Consider the following 20418-nt stretch of genomic DNA (forward strand, 5'->3'; position numbering starts at 1 on the left):
TATTATCTGGTTGGGAAATGGTATAAAAATTCTTAATATAAGGAACTTGTAGCTTTTAAGAAACTTAGTTTACAATTCGTTTTTTGAGTGCCTAAGTGCGAGGAAGTGTTTTAGATGCTGGGGATTCAGCAGTGAATGTAGCATATCTGCTGTGGGTAGAGTCCAAAAAATGAATAAAATATACTGTGCCATAGATGATATTAGATGATATGGAGAAAAATTGGGAGGGTCGGGGATAGGAATATTTTGGGTAGGTATGATTTTATATGGGGTGATCTGAGGTGGACTCACTAAGGTGATATTTGCATTAAGGTTTGAGGAGGTGAGGCTAACTGGCAGTAGAGTATTCTAGGTGAGAGACCAAGATCCTGATGTAGGAATATGCCTGACATATTTGAGAATAACAGGGAATCCCCTGTGGCTGGAGCAGAACAAATGGGAGGTTGAGGGTAGAAGTATATAATACGAGAAAAGGTAACACAGATAACAAATACATAATGCCCAACCTCTTGGCTATAGTGAGTGAGATAAGCAGTGATTGGAGAGTTTCTATAAAGGAATGAATCTCTTGGGCTACTCTGTTCAGTGAGATGGGAGAAGACTGCAAGGAGACAAGTGTTTAAGCGGGGAAACCCATTAGAAGGTCATTGCAATAATCCGGACAAAAGATGTTGGTTGGTGAGGCACCTGGCTGGTTCAGTCTGTAGAACAGGAAGCTCTTGATCTCAGGGTCATGAGTTCAAGCCCCACAATGGGCGTGGAGCCTACTTAAAATAAATAAAAAATAGGTGGTCGGCTTAGAGTGGTAGCTGTGGAAGTAATGAGAAGTGGTCAGATTTTGTGATGTATTTGGAAGCTGAGGCAACAAAATTTGCTCACTCACTGGAAAAGAAGTATGAGGGAAAGAAGTCAAAGATACTTGTTTTTGTCTTGAGCAACTAAAAGGATGTTAATGCTGTTGACTGAGATGGGAAAGTCTACTAGAGGAAGAAATAGGGGGTGCAGCGAGTGTGAAGATCATGAGTTTGGTTTTAGAAATGTTTTTGATGCCTTTTTAAAATTTTTTCTTTTTTTAATTTTTTGAAAGATTTTAAAAATTTGTCAGAGTGAGAAAGCAGTCAAGCAGGGGGAGCAGCAGGCGGAGGAAGAAGCAGGCCCCTTGCTTCTTCCAAGCAGGGAGCTCAACATGGGCCTCAATCCTAGGACCCTGGGATCATGAACTGAGCTGAAGGTAAATGCTTAACTGACTGAGCCACCCAGGCACCCTGTGATGCCTTTTAAACATCTTAAGTGGAGTTACCAAATAGGCATTTTAATGAGTTTGGAGGTGAAGGCAGAGGTCCAGATGTCAGATACAAATTTGGAAGTTGTCTGCAGTATTTAAAGTCATGAAGGGGCACCTGGATGGCTTAGGGGGTTAAAGCCTCTGCCTTTGACTCGGGTCATTGTCTCAGGGTCCTGGGATCAGCCCTGCATCAGGCTTTCTGCTCAGCTGGGAGCTTGCTTCCTCTTTCTCTTTCTCCCTGCCTCTCTGCCTACCTGTGATCTGTCTGTCAGATAAATAAATAAAATCTTAAAAAAAAAAGTTATGAAAGTAGGTGAAATCACTATAATATGATTAGAGGAGAGTAAACAGAGGAGAAGTCTGAGGACTCAGCTCCAGGTGCCCCAACGTGAGGTCAAGGAGAAGAGAAATGAGCAAAGGAGGCTGGGCAGGGATGGCCATTGAGGTAGGAGGGACAGTCATAGGTAGTGATACTTCCTAGAAGCCAGGTCGAGAAAGCATTTCGAGGAGGAGGAAGAGGGGGTGAGCAGTTGTATCAGATGCTGCTGATGGCTCAGGTAAAACGAAGATTGGGAAATGTCCATTAAACTGAGCAACATAAAAATCATTGGTACCGTTGCGAGGAGGAGTTTTGGGGAAGGGGTGTGTGTGGAAACCTGACTGGTTTAATAGAAAGTGGGAGGAGACATTTTTTTTTTTTTTAAATAAACGGAAATAAAGAGATGGGAGTGGGAAATGGACCAATCTTGACCTGGCCTGCTCCTACCCATGATGAGGAAATAATGATTTTCTCTTGTTTTACAACACATTTATCCAATAAAATAGTCACTAAAGGCCTACTATGTGATATAATGCCTAGCCCTTCTTCCAAGAATGATTTATTTGTGCTGGGCAGAAAACCGTGTTGTAATTATCCTCAGGCCACCTGGTGGGAGTGCAGGTAATTAGCATCTGAAACTTACTGTCTTCTGACTTAATGACCCTCTAAGTTCATTCTGTCCCTAAATAAGTTGGTAGCCAGAGCGCCTTGAATCTTAAGCATAGCTATAAAACATGGGTCCTGCATTAAGTTTTGGTCTGTTGATATTTGATGTAGGTTTAGTTGAAAGTACCTTGTTTAAAATATCATTACTTAGCTCGACGCCTGGGTGGCTCAGTGAGTTAAGTGTCTTCCTTTGCTCAGGTCAGGATCCCAGGATCCCCTGGGTCCCCCAAAGTAACCACTATCTTGCTTTTATAGTAAGCACTTCCTCTAACAGTTTTATCATTCAGGTTTGCATCTCTATAGAGACCATAATTTGCACCTCACCCCCTTTAAGTGTGTCTTAATTTATAAGCATCTCCCACATTCTCTCTCTCTTTTTTTTTTTTAAGATTTTATTTATTTGAGAGAGAGAGAGACAGTGAGAGAGAACATGAGCGAGGAGAAGGTCAGAGGGAGAAGCAGACTCCCCATGGAGCTGGGAGCCCGATGTGGGTCTCGATCCCGGGACTCCAGGATCATGACCTGAGCCGAAGGCAGTCGTCCAACCAACTGAGCCACCCAGGCGCCCCAATTTTTTTTTTTAAGATTTTTAAAAAAAAATTTATTTATTTGACAGAGAGAGATCACAAGTAGGCAGAGAGGCAGGAAGAGACAGGGGGTAAGCAGGCTCCCTGCTGAGCAAAGAGCCCGATGTGGGGCTCGATCCCAAGATCCCTGAGATCATGACCTGAGCCAAAGGCAGAGGCTTAACCCACTGAGCCACCCAGGCGCCCCCATCTCCCACATTCTCTTCCAAACAGTTATCTGCTGAAAAACCTGTGGAGTTTCCCATCCTCAGGATTTGTGGATTGTATAATGGTGGTATAGTCTAGGGCAGTATTTGTTAATACAGAAAAGTACTCAGGATTCTACATCAGAGATCCAAAGTTAAAGCTGGGTTTTGTTGGAAGTTCCCATATTTATGGTAGAGACAATAATCCTGTATGAAGACTCACCTTTTCTTCATGAAATTGCTTGACAAGTAATAGTGGAACATTCCAAATTAGCTCCAAGTCAGGTTATTCAGAAAATAAGATGTGTAAGGATAGAAGGCAAACGTATCTGTGGATGCATCGGTGGTTGTGGACAGACTGAGATGTCAACTTAGTGTGTACATTAAGAACAACATATTAAATATGGTGTTTCACATCCCAGAAAATGCAATAATACAGTCACCTTTCTATCAGAAATTTATGAATAGGTAGCTCTTCCATGGAAAATATAGATAAAGCTTAAACTAACAAATACCTACCCTCCTCCAGTACACTCACTGGCTCCAACTAATGCCTGGCAATTTAGAGTCAATTCATTTCCTGAGAACAATCCTTAACCCTTCTACCATAGATACTGTAGTTAGGAGCTTGAAGACTGTGGTTTACTGGTATTTAATTTTTTAAAAAATTTAATATGATTTAAATAACAATATACTAGTATCACAAAAGGAATGGAGAAAAAAAGGAAGACCACTTGAATTTGACTACTTAAGAGATTTTTTCCCTTCAAATGAGACCCATTTATTACACTTCTTAAAAGGTATTTCCAAAGTTTTCTTATGCTATGTAATCTTTAACATAATGCATAGGATTCTTGTCATATCTTGAAGCACAAGGGAAAGTGATATTTGATACTTTAAACATTAAAAAATTGTAGGTGTACCTATTTCATTCCAATTTAATATATAATAGAAAATGAGTGTAAAGTTACCGTAACAATGCAAGTGAAAGAATTCGTAAACAAATTTAGAAATCTTTACAGCTGATTGAGACAGAGTAACAAAAGAAATAATCCATTCAACTTAATATTTAATTTCTTACTAGAAAATGGTTTTAAACAATGATCATTACACCTAGGAATTCAATGACTTGAGGTTATGATGCTTACTGCTAACCTCATGGACAGTAATTTAGTGAATAATTTCTACATGAATCTCTGCATAGGCTTTTGAAAAACAGAATAAATTAAAGCCCTATTTCCAAACAAAACACATCCCATTCCATTGTTTTTTTTTCCACCTCCCCGTTTATAGTTTAGACAGTTTGAAGAGGTTTAAACGTGTTGCTAGGCAACTAGCTCCTGAAGCATAACGTATTTCCTTCAACATCCCGGCCCATTCTTTTTTATCATCTTCATACCTGATGGAGAAAAAAGAAAAGTGATGAATAAGAAGTTTTTAAATAGCTCTATAGGTTTCCTAGTATTCAGTATACAAATATGGGTTTTTAAGAAAATCCTACTGGCTTTTGTCTAGAGGAGGATGCACCTGACTGGTGGAATACATTCCTCCCCAAATATGCTTTCCCTGAATGAGCGAGTGTCTGAACTCCTGAACCACTGCCATGGTATTTAATCAGGATGCTTAGGCAGTTAAGCCTTTTCTGGGAATCAAAGACTGTTAAGAGACTAAGAGTAATCAACAGTTAAAGCAATCAGTTGTTCACCTTTGGGCCAATAATGATGGCCAGTCTCTATGAGTCAAGGTCAGTTGACTCTACCTTAAGAGTAAGAACTGGGAAGAACAGGGGTGGCTAGATACCTTGATTATAATTTCAGTTTTTCCAATATACTTGTGCCCAGCATGGCATCTGACCCTAGTGATCACTCCAGAAGAACCTATTTCCCTTCCCCATTAATGTCTTGTGCGAGTACTCCTCTTAGATTTTGCACTTGATGTTAGGTAAGAACTAACACTAGGTTGTTCCCTGGGGGGAAGATTCATGGTTATAAAGATACAGGCAACTCGAATTGCTTTGAAATATGTGTGCCTCTACTCTCCCTCGTGCCTGGAATGCTTTTTCTGCATGAGCAATTCTGAAATGCTGCCTTCTTTCTGAAGCCTTTCTTGCCTTCCTCAAGCAGAGTTTGTAGTTTCCCTTCATTTCTCACATTGTCCTTTATATAGTATCTATGATAGCAGTTATAATTCTTTTAATCTTTTTCCCTATATTTATGTTCTCAACAAGCTCAAGGGTACTTGAGGGCAAATAACATCTTACTCCTCTTAGTGTCCTCCCCTTCTCCAGAAGCTATCAGTAGTTGACACATAAGAAATACCCCTAAATCATCCTATAATGATGAATAAGATTTAAAGTAATAATTTTTAAGATTGCTAATGCCTATGTAAGCTGTGTGGTATCTGACTTAATATCATCAGTGGTCTAAATTTAATCTTAACATTTGTACTGTGCACCAAGTGATTTTTTATGCTAAGTAGACAAAAATATTTTACAACTAATAAAGGGAAGAACCTTAATTATCTCTGCAAAATTTAGGGCAACACACTAAAAGATAAGGAATAGTTTTAAATGAGAAAGCGAGCACATATAAGCAGTAGGAGGGTAAATGAGTCTTAGAAGCATTTGCTTCTTGGCAGTTATATTTTTACTTTCAGCTTGGTCAATCCTAAATAATGGAAAGATTTCAATAAAAAAATTAAGAATGGAAAACAATTTTTTTTACACATCACACTAAGACGGTGTGTAGGTTTAGAATGTGGTATACCGGTATTACCGATAGTTTTCATCTCTGAATTTCATCTGCATGTGTGGGTAGATTCACTAGGAAGTCGAGGACAAGTGGGCAGCCACCTTTCTGCAGGTGAGTTGCTGTCAGTGTTAGCACACATGTGAGTCACCTGGAGGGCTTGCTAGAGCACAGTTTGCTGGACTCCATCCCCAAAGTTTCTGTAGATCTGAGGTAAGGCCTGAGAATTTACATATTTATCAAGTACCCAGGTGGTGCTGATGCTGCCTTGGGAACCACAACAGATCACTGGTTCTCAAACATGACTTGCACATTTAGAGCCCACCTAGAGACATTAAAAATATTGATGCCTGGCTCTCACCCCCAGAGATTGACTTAACTGGTATGGAGTATGGCCTGGGCATGAGCATTTTTTTAAAGTTCTCTAAGGGATTCTAATATGCAGCAAGATTTGAGAATTATTGCTCTAGATTTTATCACCCGAGTGGAAACCCCAGTACCTAAATTTAAAGTTTTACAGCTAAGCAGACAGTGATGAATGTATTCTTGCCTTTCCCCAGTTGGGTGGTTCCCAAACTTGTCTGCACATGAGAATCAAAAGACCAGAGGTCTTTTGAAAGTTTCAAAGCCCAGACAATACCCTGGACTGATTAAATCCTAGTCAGTGGTGGTAGGACAGAGGTGTCAATACTTCCTGAAGCTCCCTAGGTGAGCCTTGGGAACCACCATCCTAATCGCAAAATACACCATCATCAGAGAGGGTCCCTCTTTCAAGCCCCCCTCAGCAGGGTAAGGGCTACTTTTAGTGGAGATGCTCCCCTTTCCTGCCTACAGCATCCTCCCACTGAAGCAACTTGGCTTTTGGTCACCGGTAAGGAGCAGAGCGGCTCAGATGGGATTCAGCTGACTGATGGCACCATTTCCCAGCATCACTGTTTCTCAACCCTGGCTGTCTGGTAGAATCACCTGAGAAGGTTTTAGGACCTGACGGCAGAAATCCTGATATAAATGGCCTGCACGGAAGTCCAAGCACTGGTATATTTTAAAAAACATCTGAGGTGATTTAAATGTGTGGCGAGTGTTAAGAATCACTGCCCATCTCACTGTTGGTATTCATCCCTGTTTTCCAAAAACCCTGGCCTTCTCAGCCCTCCCATTATTTCATTCTTTTTTTTCCCTACTGCTTCCAGTCTTTTCCTCTTCCAGTCTAGCCTCTTCCTTCCCTGGAAATTTCCACTTTTCTTTCTTCCTCCTTCTTTTTGCGGGGGAGATGAGGAATAGTTTATAGCCTTTATAGCCATTTTCTTTCTTGCCCTCTCCACAGCTAGTTACTATCACAACAACACAAGGAAATGATGTTTGATGCACAAAATAATTGCTTGGTTAAGCCATGGGCCTTTCAGCCTTCCCATTCCCCAGGGAATGAGGCATGTGCTGGGTCAGGTATAGAACCAATAACATACACTTTCTATTCTCAGCCTTGGTGGTATGCCTTCACTGATCCCTCTTCCAGAGCTGTCCCTACAAATTTAAATGTGCATGCAAATCACCTGGGAACCTTGTTAAAATGAAGATTCTGATTGAGTGAGTTTGGGGTGGGGCCTGGGATTCTGCATTTCCAGGAGACTCTCAGGAGATGCCACCACTGCTAGTCCATAGGCCATCCCTTGAGTGTGTCCAAGGTTCTGAACAATCTGGTAACAGACCAGGGAAGGGCCTCCATCCTTGAGAGTGGGGGCTGGCCTTTAAGCTGAGAGGGAAAGCATGAGTTTGGCAATTTTTGGGTAAGTGTACGGGATGAATTCAGTAATGCTCACCGCGGGAAACTGAGATCTACCTACTATGAATTTTTCTCAGCAAGCACAGTTCCTGGGCTGAAGGCAGCAAGCATCATTTGGCAGACCCATGAGGTGCCTAATGGTAACCAGATATCTGCATAGTGTATGCCCTGCCCAACTACGTGACTCTCTATGCATGACACAATCTACCCATCTCCCAAGACTTCTTGTGTACACCCTATTCTCCAGGGGGTGTTCACAGCATCAGAAACTATGGTAGAATTCTCCACCCCACACATGCTGTATAAACACTACCTTCATTTTAAGTCTAACTTAAAATACTCAAATGAGTAACAACTGCCAGTGTCATATTTGGGACATCTGACCAGCTCCTATCTGACCGGTAAAATGGATCGCTACTTTTCACTTCTTCTTTTTAAATAGCTTCTGTAACTGAATCCTCAAAAACTGGAAAACCACTTACATTAGATTCAAAATAGAATTAATGAATTCACGGAAACTCAAGAAGTTATGTGTTTCTTCAGAACTCTGTTTTCTGAAGATATCAAGTACTCATTGGTAGAAAGGGTTGGAAGTAGCCTTTGCTCTGCTACTGTACAAGAGCAGTACACTTTTACAGCCAGAATGGAGCTCACGGGATCACCAGTCCAACTCTCATTTTCCCGTTCACGGGCCCAGAAGACTCCTTCCCCAGGCACAATGAGAAGCAGTACTTGATGCTCAAGTAAGTGGCACGTGCAGAAGTCCAGTTAGGTTTGAAAAGTGTTTAGTCTACTACCAAGAAGAAGCATCCATGTTAGGAAAGTCTGGCCTACTCTTTACTGCAAAATTGTTTGTCTTATCTGTTATCAGTTATTTGATTTGCTATTTGGTCCTGAAAACTGGGAGTCAAAAAAACTTACTTCCATATGTCATTGACTTCAGTGGGGGCAAACTCTTTGGACTCCAGTTGAATCATGGCAAAACCACCGATGGCATATAGGGATCCAGCCAGGCCGACCAAACTGATGGAGCTTCTTTCTTGGGGAAATTCAGTCATTACTTCCCACCTAGGAATTTTTTAAAATAGAGTCAATGTAAAACCCAAGGAAATGTCACATGTGTTTACTGAACAATTATATAAAAATTTAATTTAAAAATTCAACTAGCAAAGGCATCTATACTAGAAGGTTAAGTTTGTTACTGAAAAATATCGACATATTCCTTTATTTGAAAGATGTAACCAGATTAACTATAAAGCTCTCAATATGTCAATCCCAGAATATTTCCTTCATCAGTTCACATGTTCAGCAATGGTGATATAAACAGTGGGTGTTTTGTGGCAGTTCTAGGCCTCCTAGGCCCTACGATGTTGGAATTCATTTGAATGCTAATACACATTTTTAGAAACTCTGATTTCCATCATTTCTCAAGAAATCTTCAAATCCTTTGTGATAAAGGCATGTGACTAACTTTATATTATCCTAGTTTAGAAACTAGGATATCTTTTTGATGACTTATCCTACATCTTTTTAAATAAAGGATTTTTTTTTTAAGATTTTATTTATTTATTTGACACAGAGAGATCACAAGTAGGCAGAGAGGCAGGCAGAGAGAGAGAGAGGAGGAAGCAGGCTCCCTGCTGAGCAGAGAGCCCGATGTGGGGCTCGATCCCAGGACCCTGAGATCATGACCCGAGCTGAAGGCAGCGGCTTAACCCGCTGAGCCACCCAGGCGCCCCTTAAATAAAGGATTTAAGGGAACTTTTTAATGTTAACAGCCATATGAAATAAGACACATAACTATAAAATCAATCAAATTAGTTGGCAGGATCAAGAATCTAAAATGAGTTAATCATTTTGAAATTCTCTATTTGATTACTCTGGCATTAAAAGTGGACCTTTACTCGAAATATATTATCTGTTTTTCTAACTATAAAAGTAGGATATGTACATTGGAGAAAAGCTGGAAATACAGAAAGGTATAGAAGAAAACAACTATCACCCATAATCATAGCCTCCAGAGTAATCATAAGGAACATTTTAGTGTAATTTTGTTATTTTTCAAAAAGCATACAAATTTAAATATAAACATCCATACACACATATGAAAAAAACTAAGAGCATAGAATATTTACAATTCTGTGAGTTGCTTTTTAACTTCTTATGAGTGTTTACTCATAATACACAGTTTTCAAAAAAGATGATTTTTCACGATAATTTAAATCCTCTCCCATAAAAATTCCTTGGTGATTTTCAGATACTAAAGTCTATTTGGTAATCACACATTACATGGTTCCTTAAAAAAGTAATGACAGTACTCTAATTTTTTCTTCATTGCTAAACTAGGGGTATAAAAACTGTATACTTATCCAGATGAGTGAGCTCAAAAATTTGAAAAAGACTAATTTTACACAAAGAATATCTGTCAAATATCTTTTCACATTAACTTTAAGCCAGTAAAAGCTTATATATGAACATTTTAAGAAAATTATAAAGAGTGTAAAAAAATTTCTGAAGCATTCATACTTTACAAACATCACAAGCTAAGTGGCGGTCTTTCCGTCCTTAAACAAACTACATATTTCAAATCAAATAACCATATGGAGATATGTATATCCATCCAAATGCATCTCATTCATTAGCATTACCTTTTCATGACTAAACTCACAAAGTTAATAAAAAGGATAAATGGAACATTCTGGCATTAACTTGAGGTTTATGTATCCCAAGTTGCAAACCACTTAATGCATCAGAATGTTAGGCATTTCACACCCAGTAACAGCAGAAGAAACCCAGATCCAGATGTTTCCTTTTAATCCTTGCCTCCTGCCTTCCTCTCCCCATGCCCTAATTAGAAAGTTTAATTTTCATCCAAAGTTGGAAAGTAGAGTGATTAATATGCTGTAGTAAGATATAGCAACTCACTTATTGGTTGTGAGGTCAAAAGCTTCCACTGAAGCTGAAAGACCATCTTCAGTGACACCTCCCGCAATCACAATTTTGCCTTTATGCACTGCCACTCCGAACATGGAACGAGGGATTTTCATTGGAGCCAGATCCTTCCAGTCTCCTTTTTTGGGATTGTAGATAAACACCCTGTTTGTACACTTTCTGTAAACATAAAAGACAACAAAATGGTCCTTTTAGAAACTTCCTTTTCTGAAGGAAGCAATTTCACTAATCATTTAGCTTTGCTTCCCATCTGAAATACATAAAACAGAATTAGAAAAACTCAAAGTATTCTTAATCTGAATATATAACAATTCCAAATGTGGGGAACTTAATTATACTACGGGAAGGTAGGGTAACTTTCCTTTTGGCAACTGCCCGGACAAAGTAGATTTTAATCTTTTCTGTTGCTAAATTCAATGGGAAGACAGGAATAGAGCTAAAAAAAAAATTCATAAATCTTTTATTGTGCTAAGTAATAAAAATGTTAAGTTGATCTTATTATTTGAATCTCCTAGGAATGGATCAGTTAATTTCAAAAAATTAGGTATGGAAGTACCTATTTTAAATTTAATATGATGGCTTATTTCATTTTAGGATATCAGTAATACACCAATGCATTTTTAAGAAATCTGGGACTATAGGCAACCAGTCATGGGAGTAGATGAGTAATGAGAACAGTTTTATACGCTAAATGCTACCAAGAAAACCTGTACTTATCTGAGTTAGTTTTGTTTTTGCTTTAAAATTTTTTTATTTATTCATTTGAGAGAGAGAGAGAGAGAGAGAGTGTGTGTGTGTGTGTGTGTACACGTGCGCAAATGTGGAGTTTGGGGGCAGGGGTAGGAGAAGAAGGAGAGGGAGAGGCAGACTTTTCGCTGAGCCGGGAGCCTAACTCAGGGCTCGATCCCAGGACCTGGAGAACATGACCTGAGCCAAAGGCAGATGCTTAACCATCTGAACCACCCAGGCATCCCTGTTTTTACTTTTTAAAAATATATATATATTTTATGTATATTGTTTTAAAGATTTTATTTATTTGGCAGAGAGAGACACAGCAGGAGAGGGAATACAAGCAGGCAGAGTGGGAGAGGGAGAAGCAGGCTTCCCACTAAGCAGGGAGCCTGATGCGGGGCTTCATCCCAGGACCCTGGGATCATGACTTGAGTGGAAGGCGGACGCTGAAGGACTGAGCCACCAGGGCACCCCTGTTTTCACCTTTTTAAAGTAAGCTTTATGCCCAGTGTAGCTTGAACTCACAACCCCAAGATCAAGAATCACATGCTCTACCAACTAAGCCAGCCAGGCACCCCTGAATGTATTTGGTAAAGTCAAAAAGCAAACAAACAAAATCCCCAACTTTTTGTGAGGACAACTTTTTTTCTTTAGTCTTATGAAAAACCATGTATTCAGAGTAGAAGAGCTTCTGCTAGTATTTGACTATAAGTATTACTTTAAAACTTCTTGACAAGGGCATGATTACAAAATCATGTTCTTCAAATCTAGTGGTTTAACTAGTGCGATTCAGTGCTTACTTTTAGATAATGACTCATTTCAAAGTTCTTGACTTTGGCATTTGTCAAGCAATGTTGTCTTGGTTAATCATATTCTCAAGATTAATATATTCTTACTGACAAGACCTGTATGCTTTCACTGACATATCAATTTCCTAGTTACTAACACCACTTGAAGGAAACAATTCAAATCATTTGGCAGGGTCACTACATTTCCAAAGTCAGGACACTGCTTAATACACATTTTCCATGCCATTTAGTCAGGAAAAATACCCAAAATAAGATTTTTCACTGAGTAAGTTTGTAACATGGCTTTCCTATAAATATTTATTTGATGGGAATAGCTTAGATTAAGGAAAATATAAAAATTTCAGTATATGTTATCTTTGAACAGGATAGACTGTATAAAAGCCCTTTTTAAAACAATTAGTCTTTTATTTTTTAAATTGAGATATAATTGACATACCATATCATATTCATTTCAGGTGTGTATCATAGTGATTTGATATTTTTATACATTATGAAATGATCCCCCATGGTGAGTCTAGTTACCATACAAAGTTATTACAATATTATCCACCCATCCTCAACCCTACCCCACTCTGGTAACCACCAGTTTGTTTCCTATATCCATGAGTCTGTTTCTGTTTTTTTTCTTTTTCTTTTTCTTTTTTTTCCCCAGGTTTCCACTGCTTTTTTTTTTTTTTTAAGATTTTATTTATTTATTTGACAGACACAGATCACAAGTAGGCAGGCAGGCAGAGAGAGAGAGAGGAGGAAGCAGGCTCCCCACGGAGCAGAGAGCCTGATGTGGGGCTCGATCCTAGAACCCTGGGATCATGACCTGGGCCGAAGGCAGAGGCTTTAACCCACTGAGCCCCCCAGGCCCCCCAGGCCCCCACTGCTTTTTAAAATCACATTTTTGGGGGGTGCCTGGGGGGCTCAGTTTTAACTGACTGCCTTTGGCTCAGGTCAGGATTTGGGGGTCTCAGGATGACCCTGACATTGGGCTCCCTGTTCAGCGGGGAGCCAGCTTTTTCCTCTCCCACTCCCCCTGCTTGTGTTCCCACTCTTGCTGTCTCTCTGTCAAATAAATAAAATATTTTTAAAAAATCATATTTCTTCTGTTATATGTCATTTTAATTTAATAATGACCATTAATTATTCACTATGAACATAGAGTTCTTTATTCCTAGCACATTTCCATATTTCCATATTTTACTCTCCTTTCCTGCTTTGTCCATTTAATTCTTAATTCTGGTTCCCTTTCCAGGATTGACATCTTTATTTATTAAGCAACCTGGGCAAAAGCCAAATTAGGCAGAGTTTTCAGGGCCAAGAAATTAATTCTTACTATTTAAACTGAAAATCTTCATTTTACCAGATGGACTACTCATTTAATTAACTGATTTCTAGAGCACTCTGAACTCACTTCTCCCCTTGAGTTACAAAATCTTTTTCCTAATGAACTATCCCTTGAGAAGTGCCTAGAAATCAAGTTCTATGATTTTCATCCTGTTTTCCTCACAAGACACTGGACACTAGTGGGTGAACCAGGTGCAATAGTTCTGTTTGATCAGTGCCTTTTTGTAACCCATTGTTAAATGTTTTTAATATCCTCTCTGTCCAGGAGTAAGTCAGTGAAACATTGCTTAGGAAACAACTGCACTCTTTTCAGTCCCCATGCTTTTCAGTTTCAAACTCATCTATCTAAATTCTCTTTTATGAATAGAAAGTATAAATCTGTAGTATTTTTATGCACTATCCCTTTAGCAGTTATATTTTAAGTATTACATTACAGAGGTAGACTTAATTTTTATTTATTTATGGTCAAAAGAATAAGAAAGCCCACTGTTTTTTTTTTTTTTAACGATTTATCAGTTTATTTTAGAGAGGGAGGGAGAGTGCAAAAGCACAAGTGGGAGGGGCAGAAGGAGAGGGAGAGACAATCTCAAGCAGACTGCATCTAATGGGGAGCCTAACTTGGGGAGCCCAACTAGGGGTACCCCACTAGGGACTTGATCTCAGGACCTGAGATCACAACCTAAGTCGAAACCAAGAGTCCAAAGGTTAATCTACTGTGCCTTCCAGGTGCCCCCAAAGCCTATTGGTTTTAATGTAGTGAGATATAATTAAAAATTAGCCCTGGGGCACCTGGGTGGCTCAGAGGCTTTAACCTCTGCCTTCAGGATCCTGGGATCAAGCCCCACATCGGGCTCTCTGCTCAGTGGGGAGCCTGCTTCCTCCTCTCTCTCTGCTTGCTTCTCTGCCTACTTGTGATCTCTGTCAAATAAATAAATAAAATCTTTTAAAAAAATTAGCCCAATTAAAGACTTGATTATGCTCCTAAATGCTGCTTTCTCACTGTAAGAATGCTTATGATGGCAATATCATGCTAGTTCCTAGCAATATGCTGGAATCTACAAGTTTACTTAAGCAACTTAAAAAAAAAAAAAAAAAAGCTTTTATTTATTTTAGAGAAAGAGAGAGGGGGAGAGGTAGGAGGAGGAGGAGAGAATTTCAAGTAGAGTCTATGCTGAGCATGGAGCCCAATGCAGAGGTCCCTCTCACAACCCTGAAATCATGACCTGAGCCGAAATCAAGAGTCAGACGCTTCTCCAACTGAGCCACCCAGGTGCCCTAGGTTAGCAATTTTTCAATTTTATTTAAATTGCCCTTCAGTTTCCCTTAGAAATCATTTATAATATCCTCTAATAGCTTTTCAAAATTTTATTTTGAAACTTTAACTTCTAAAATATTATGGATGAGAACCAAGTTCCATTTCAGTACATAGGTTCAAATGAAAGGAGGAAAGAACTCTTGCAATAAAAATCATTTGGAGGAGTGCCTGGCTGGTTCAGTCAACAGAACATGCAACTCTTGATCTCAGGGTTGTGAGTCCAAGCTCCACCCTGGGGCTAGAGCTTACTTTTAAAAAACCCAAAGGTGGGGCGCCTGGGTGGCTCAGTGTGTTAAGCCGCTGCCTTCTGCTCAGGTCATGATCCCAGGGTCCTGGGATCGAGTACCGCGTCGGGCTCTCTGCTCAGTGGGGAGCCTGCTTTCTCCCCTCTCTCTCTGCCTGCCTCTCTGTCTGCTTGTGATCTCTGTCTGTCAAATAAATAAATAAAATCTTAAAAAAAAAAAAACCCAAAGGTTTAAAAAAAAAATCATTTGGATGTAAACCATAAGGAGATTTTAGGGTACTTACTTGTCATCTGTCTTTCCTCCTAGACAATATATCATCCCCTTATGTGAAATTACACTGTGGCCATAGACTTTGATAGGCAGTTTTTTAACTTCATTCCACTTTGCAGCCCTGCAATGAAAAGATGGTAGAACTTCTGTGCTTTCAGTTAACACCAGGGTGTAAGGTTACGAATATGTAATAGGTACTCATATACCCAAATGCTTAGGAAACAAAAACGTCATGTCAACTTACACGGGATCATAGCATAATACTGAATCCAGCGAAGCCTCTGTTTGAAGGTCCTTGCCTGCCACTACATAGATTTTGTCATCTACCTCTCCCAGACCAAAGAGACACCTGGCTGAAGGCAGAGGTGGAAGTCCAACCCACTCAGATGTTATGTTATCAAGCTGAAAGAAAAACATATGAGGAATTTTGGAACTTGTTAGAAAAAAGTTAGTTGCACCAAGCAATATGCTATATTTAACATGTTGTGTTGAATGCATTGACATAATGAAAGATGTTGCAGGTAAAATAAAACTGCAATCCAAAAGTATCATATTTTACCACTGGAATACCATGAAAAATGAGAACACCTACTTGGCTTACTTAAAATGCCAAAATCTGCAGAAAGGAGGGAGAGAATAGAGTCACTAGTGATCAGTTAGAACTGTGAGGTTTCTTGTCAAAGTTTCTTCCCATGTTGCCTTCTTCAGGTTCAAAAAAGACATCATAATACTTTCAGGGCATTGAGGAAAGAGAGGTTGTCACTGTAAGGAGGGCCACAGTATGTGAGTGACCCCAGAATGCTATATTTAACACACTCCCCAAGCCGGCACCCAGGACAGCTGGACCTGTCGCTCAGTCCACAGACAACTGGGATGTTAGGCAACGTCTTTTTTCTAGTCTTCAGAATTGTTTAGGTTCTCTTTGTTTCACTCTATTACTTCTGACATAGGCAGGTATTAACATCTATAACGTCCAACCCTTTCATTGGAAGTCATTTGAAATACCCTTGTCTCTATTTAAAAAAAAAATCTATTAGTAATAGAAGCAACTTGCCTGTTTTTGCGACTGCAACTTCTGCAAGCCTAAGCCAGCTCTCGAAGTGCCCATGCTCTCATGGGTCATTCTGGTATGGCTGGCATTGGTTTCAGCACTTACTATTGGTCATTTATAAGATTTTCCAGTTTGCATTTAAGGACACCAAGGCATGAGAACACATCTTCACGAGGGAATGCAGTTACAGATTGTTCTCTGTCGTGCTACTTCTGTGTAGCAGAAGAAAAAGGAATAAACCCCAGAATAACTGGATACCAAGAGCAGGTGCAGATATTAAAGGCTGCAGGCCAGGGAGGGATCTCTGTAGAAGTCTGTATATATCTTGCCTCATAACTCTGGTTAAAGTAAAGCACTAATTAAGACTAGATATGATGATCAGTCTATTCTTCACATATATATTGTTAGCTCTGCAGTCACGAATTTAAATATCTAGACAGTGAGCTCTAATGTTTTCCTTCTGAAAACAAATCCTTTGATCAAGAAGGTGGTGTGTGCTCCAGTAGAAATAATGAACATTTATGAAGTTTGGCTCTGTGACAGGTTTTATACTAAATGCTCACAGAGCTTTTAAGTGATATTCAAATAGAAGCTATATAAATCCACTGTTTTCTAAATGGGAACAGTAGCTGCTGTAATCCCAGACTGGAGGGCGTACTGCCCATGCTGGACAGTACCGCCAACAGCCCCACACGACCCCCAGTTAGGGCACTTACTACAGCAAATGTAATAGGAGACTGCCTACCAGGCACTTTCATAGATGAGCTGTCAAGCTATTTAACTTTTCTGGCTCTAGTTTCCGATCAAGGTTTGAACCTAGAGCACTTTAAGATGGGGTGCTATTCAAAGATTTGGTGAATCTATTAATTCTAAGGAAAAAAATCCCCTCTCTTACCCAGGTAAAGAATTCTCATCATCTATTTATAACATACAATCGAAGATCATACTACTCCTAACTTAAGACATTTTAAACAGATGTGACCAAGCAGAAAAATACAATATAAAACCTGATATTCTCATACGTGCTTTTTCTTGTGAGTCATAAATAACCCTTTTTATAGTTGGGTGTTTTATCCTGGTACCTTGTTGCACTATTGTGCCTTTTAAAAGGAGCAAGGCATGTGCAATGACAAGAAGCCGATCTTTTCAACTTTGTGTGACTTTTAATAACTATAAAGAACATCAAACAGGTTTCTTGAAACAGAAATGAGAAGCTTTGCCAATAAAAGTAAGAAGAGTAACAAGATGGAAGAGAATGAAGATAAGACTATAAGTATTTCTTGGATCTATGATTTCTAGGTATCTGTTCATCTGTATTTTTTTGTATTTGCCCATCTGTGTTTTGATGGCATTTTTACTTCCTAGATATAATTATTAACTTTTAAATAGAATTTAGCTTTTCTGAAATTTCAGTGAATTTGAAATTAGGGCTTAGGAAATTTTCTGGCATGCACTCAAATACTTATGATTATGGCTTCAATTGTATTTTTATATTTTGTAGTTAATACTTTTTGACAGAACTTTGAATATTAAGAATTGTGATTAATGTGAGCAATGTGTATTATTAGATTTTTCAAGATTAGAAAAAGCTGGTTAAAAGTAGTATTTTGTGAATGCATAGCATGTCACACACTCTGAGAGCACACAGTGACTATGACATTCTACACTTATCTTTGGCCTTTCCAACTCAAGTGCCCATAAACCTCAGGCTCTGGGTAGCTATGACCTAAACAGACACTTCTGAGCTAGCTGTAAGCTACAAAGTACTGGTATTGGCATTATTCAAGATAAAGGTTAAGCCACTGATCCCTTCATAAACTGATAAAAAGATATCATGTTGATAATATGAAATAAACTCCCTTCAAATAAACCTCAAAGAATTTATTAGTTTGGAGGATTTGTTTTCCTGGATACTTCTGGGGTTTCACAAAACAGATTAACTTGCAATAATGTCTAAGTACAACTCTGATCCAAATACATGTGGTCACTTGTCATAAATAAAAATTAATGGAGCGCCTGGGTGTTTCAGTCTGTTAAGCATCTGAGTCTTGATCTCAGCTCAGGTCTTGATCTCAGAGTTGTGAGTTCAAGCCCAGTTAACGGCTCCATACCTAGTATGGAGTACCTACTTAAAAAAAATTATCATAAAAAAAATTTCTAAATATAATTAATGAATTCAAGTTAGTCACACTGGTGTAGATACTTTTTCCCCAAAAGTAACCCAAAGTGTGTAAATTAAGTATGTAAGTTCTCTTCATTTACAACAAAATTATATTTTTGTCAGTAAACATAAATAACAGATAAAATGCTACCTTTAAGAACTATTCAGATCACTTTAAGAAAACCTGGAAAAAGGCTGAAAATCTGATCAATTATCATTTTTGTAATGTGTAAAGTACTAAATCTTAGGTTCCCTAAGTCATAACCTAACCTATTTTTCAGAAGAGATACAAGAATAAATTTAAGTCTTACTAAAACACTGGGTTTTGAGAGAGCATAGTCATGATCAGCTAAAAACTTGACACTTTGGGTAAGAGTATAAAGAAAATCTTGAGTCATCACTTACATATTAATTAGGACCTCATTTTTTACCAAACTATTTCTAAGATATTGACAAGCCATTAAATTAACTGATTTAAATATTTCTGTCAGCTCTTGAAGTAGCAAAAGTGCAAGGGGCTGGAATAGGACATCAAGCAGGATAGAACATAAGTAGCCTGAATAATTCACACACCAGCTAACGGAATGGTGAATCACAGTTTCCTTTATGCCTCTACTTTTATAAAAATAGCGCTTCTTACCTGGAAGAAGTAAGACTGTAGAGGCTGATCTTTATTTTCTTCATCCACATATAGTCCTCCTACCACATACACCTGATTTTGTTGGGTAACAATGCTAGAATGATTTCTGGGAATCTGCTCAGCCAGTGCAGTAAGGTAGCACTCATTTTCTGTGGGATCATAAGCCACTGCAGCTGTGTCATTAATCAAGAGGATGAGGTCTTTGACAAACATCCCATGCCTGGGAATGTCATTCAGGTAACCAGGAAGTAAGTCTTCATCACCAACATCACCATTCACCTCACCAGCCCCAGCCTTCTCTGCATTTTTGCTAGGTTCGGGGAGTTTGCCTGCGAAGGCATCTTTGAGAACTTTGATTTTTTTCTGGAGTTCTGGGTTGCTTTTAATTATATCATCTTTCTCAACATGATCTTTAAAATATTTTTCTGTCATAAGGCGAAAACGAATACAATCAAACACTTCACTAAGGTTCTTAACCCTGTTTTCTTTGTCCGTTCGCACCCATTTCATCACTGCCTCAAACACTGCTTCTTCCTTTTCTACATTTAGGCTGTCATTTGAAATTACTGAGATCAGTTCCTGTGGAGATAGCTGCATAAAGTCCTCTTCCTTGCAAATCTGCACAAAGCGATCAGACACAAATTCACGGGCAGAGATGGCGAGTCTTGGGCAGTCGAGAAGAAGTCCTAACCTTAAGATTGCTAGACAGTTGCCAGGAGCAAGTCTCTTCTGAAGATAAGAAACACAGACAGTGAACACCGAAGGGATCTGAAAGCGGCTGGCCAGGGCAAAAATATCCTGCACGTTTCCATCGTTGAGGTCGATACTGGCAGAGTACAGGTACTTGATGATCAAATCCAGCACAGCAGGATCCACATTATCTAACACTACTTCCTTTTTTTTCCCCTCATCAATTTCAGATAAAAAATACTCACGGAAGTAAGGACTACAAGCTGACAAAATCAACCTGTGGCAAGGAAGACTTTTGTCACCTGCTTTTAGGGTGCAATCGATGAATTTTTTTTCTTCCAGGAGATCTTTTAGACCGTCCTGAAGAAGGGTGGATTGGTAAAGCCGCAGTTCCTCTGTGAGTTCCCGCTGAGAATCCATTTTGTGAGTAACCTGGGTAAGGAAGGGGACACTGAAGGCCTTAGCTCCTTGCAATACACAGGTCTAGCTGTAAAAAGGCAGATCGGTGTGCTTTGCCCAGCTTGAAGCCTTTGCAATTTAATCCCACCAGCTAAATATAGATACCAACTCTAACAACGGGAATTCAGGAGAGCTAGTTTGGAAAGAAGAGTTGTTCCTGCAGCTGTTATAGATTGAAGGGAACAACTGG

The 20418-nt window shown here is 39.1% G+C and overlaps 1 protein-coding gene across 1 annotated transcript; it reads right to left on the bottom strand.

Annotated features, from left to right (window-relative positions):
• Positions 1 to 4094: 4094 nt before the first annotated feature.
• On the bottom strand, positions 4095 to 20346 carry KLHL41 (kelch like family member 41). Its single transcript, XM_082689209.1, has 6 exons — positions 19080 to 20346; positions 15472 to 15629; positions 15241 to 15348; positions 10495 to 10680; positions 8491 to 8637; positions 4095 to 4441 (listed from the first exon to the last, which is right to left on the bottom strand). Exons 1-6 carry the CDS (start codon positions 20187 to 20189, stop codon positions 4330 to 4332), a joined length of 1821 nt encoding a protein of 606 aa, XP_082545335.1. The 5' UTR covers positions 20190 to 20346; the 3' UTR covers positions 4095 to 4329.
• Between the last annotated feature and the right edge of the window lie 72 nt (positions 20347 to 20418).

This window comes from Mustela nivalis (genome assembly GCF_964662115.1).
Source record: "Mustela nivalis genome assembly, chromosome: 11".
NCBI lineage: Eukaryota > Metazoa > Chordata > Mammalia > Carnivora > Mustelidae > Mustela > Mustela nivalis.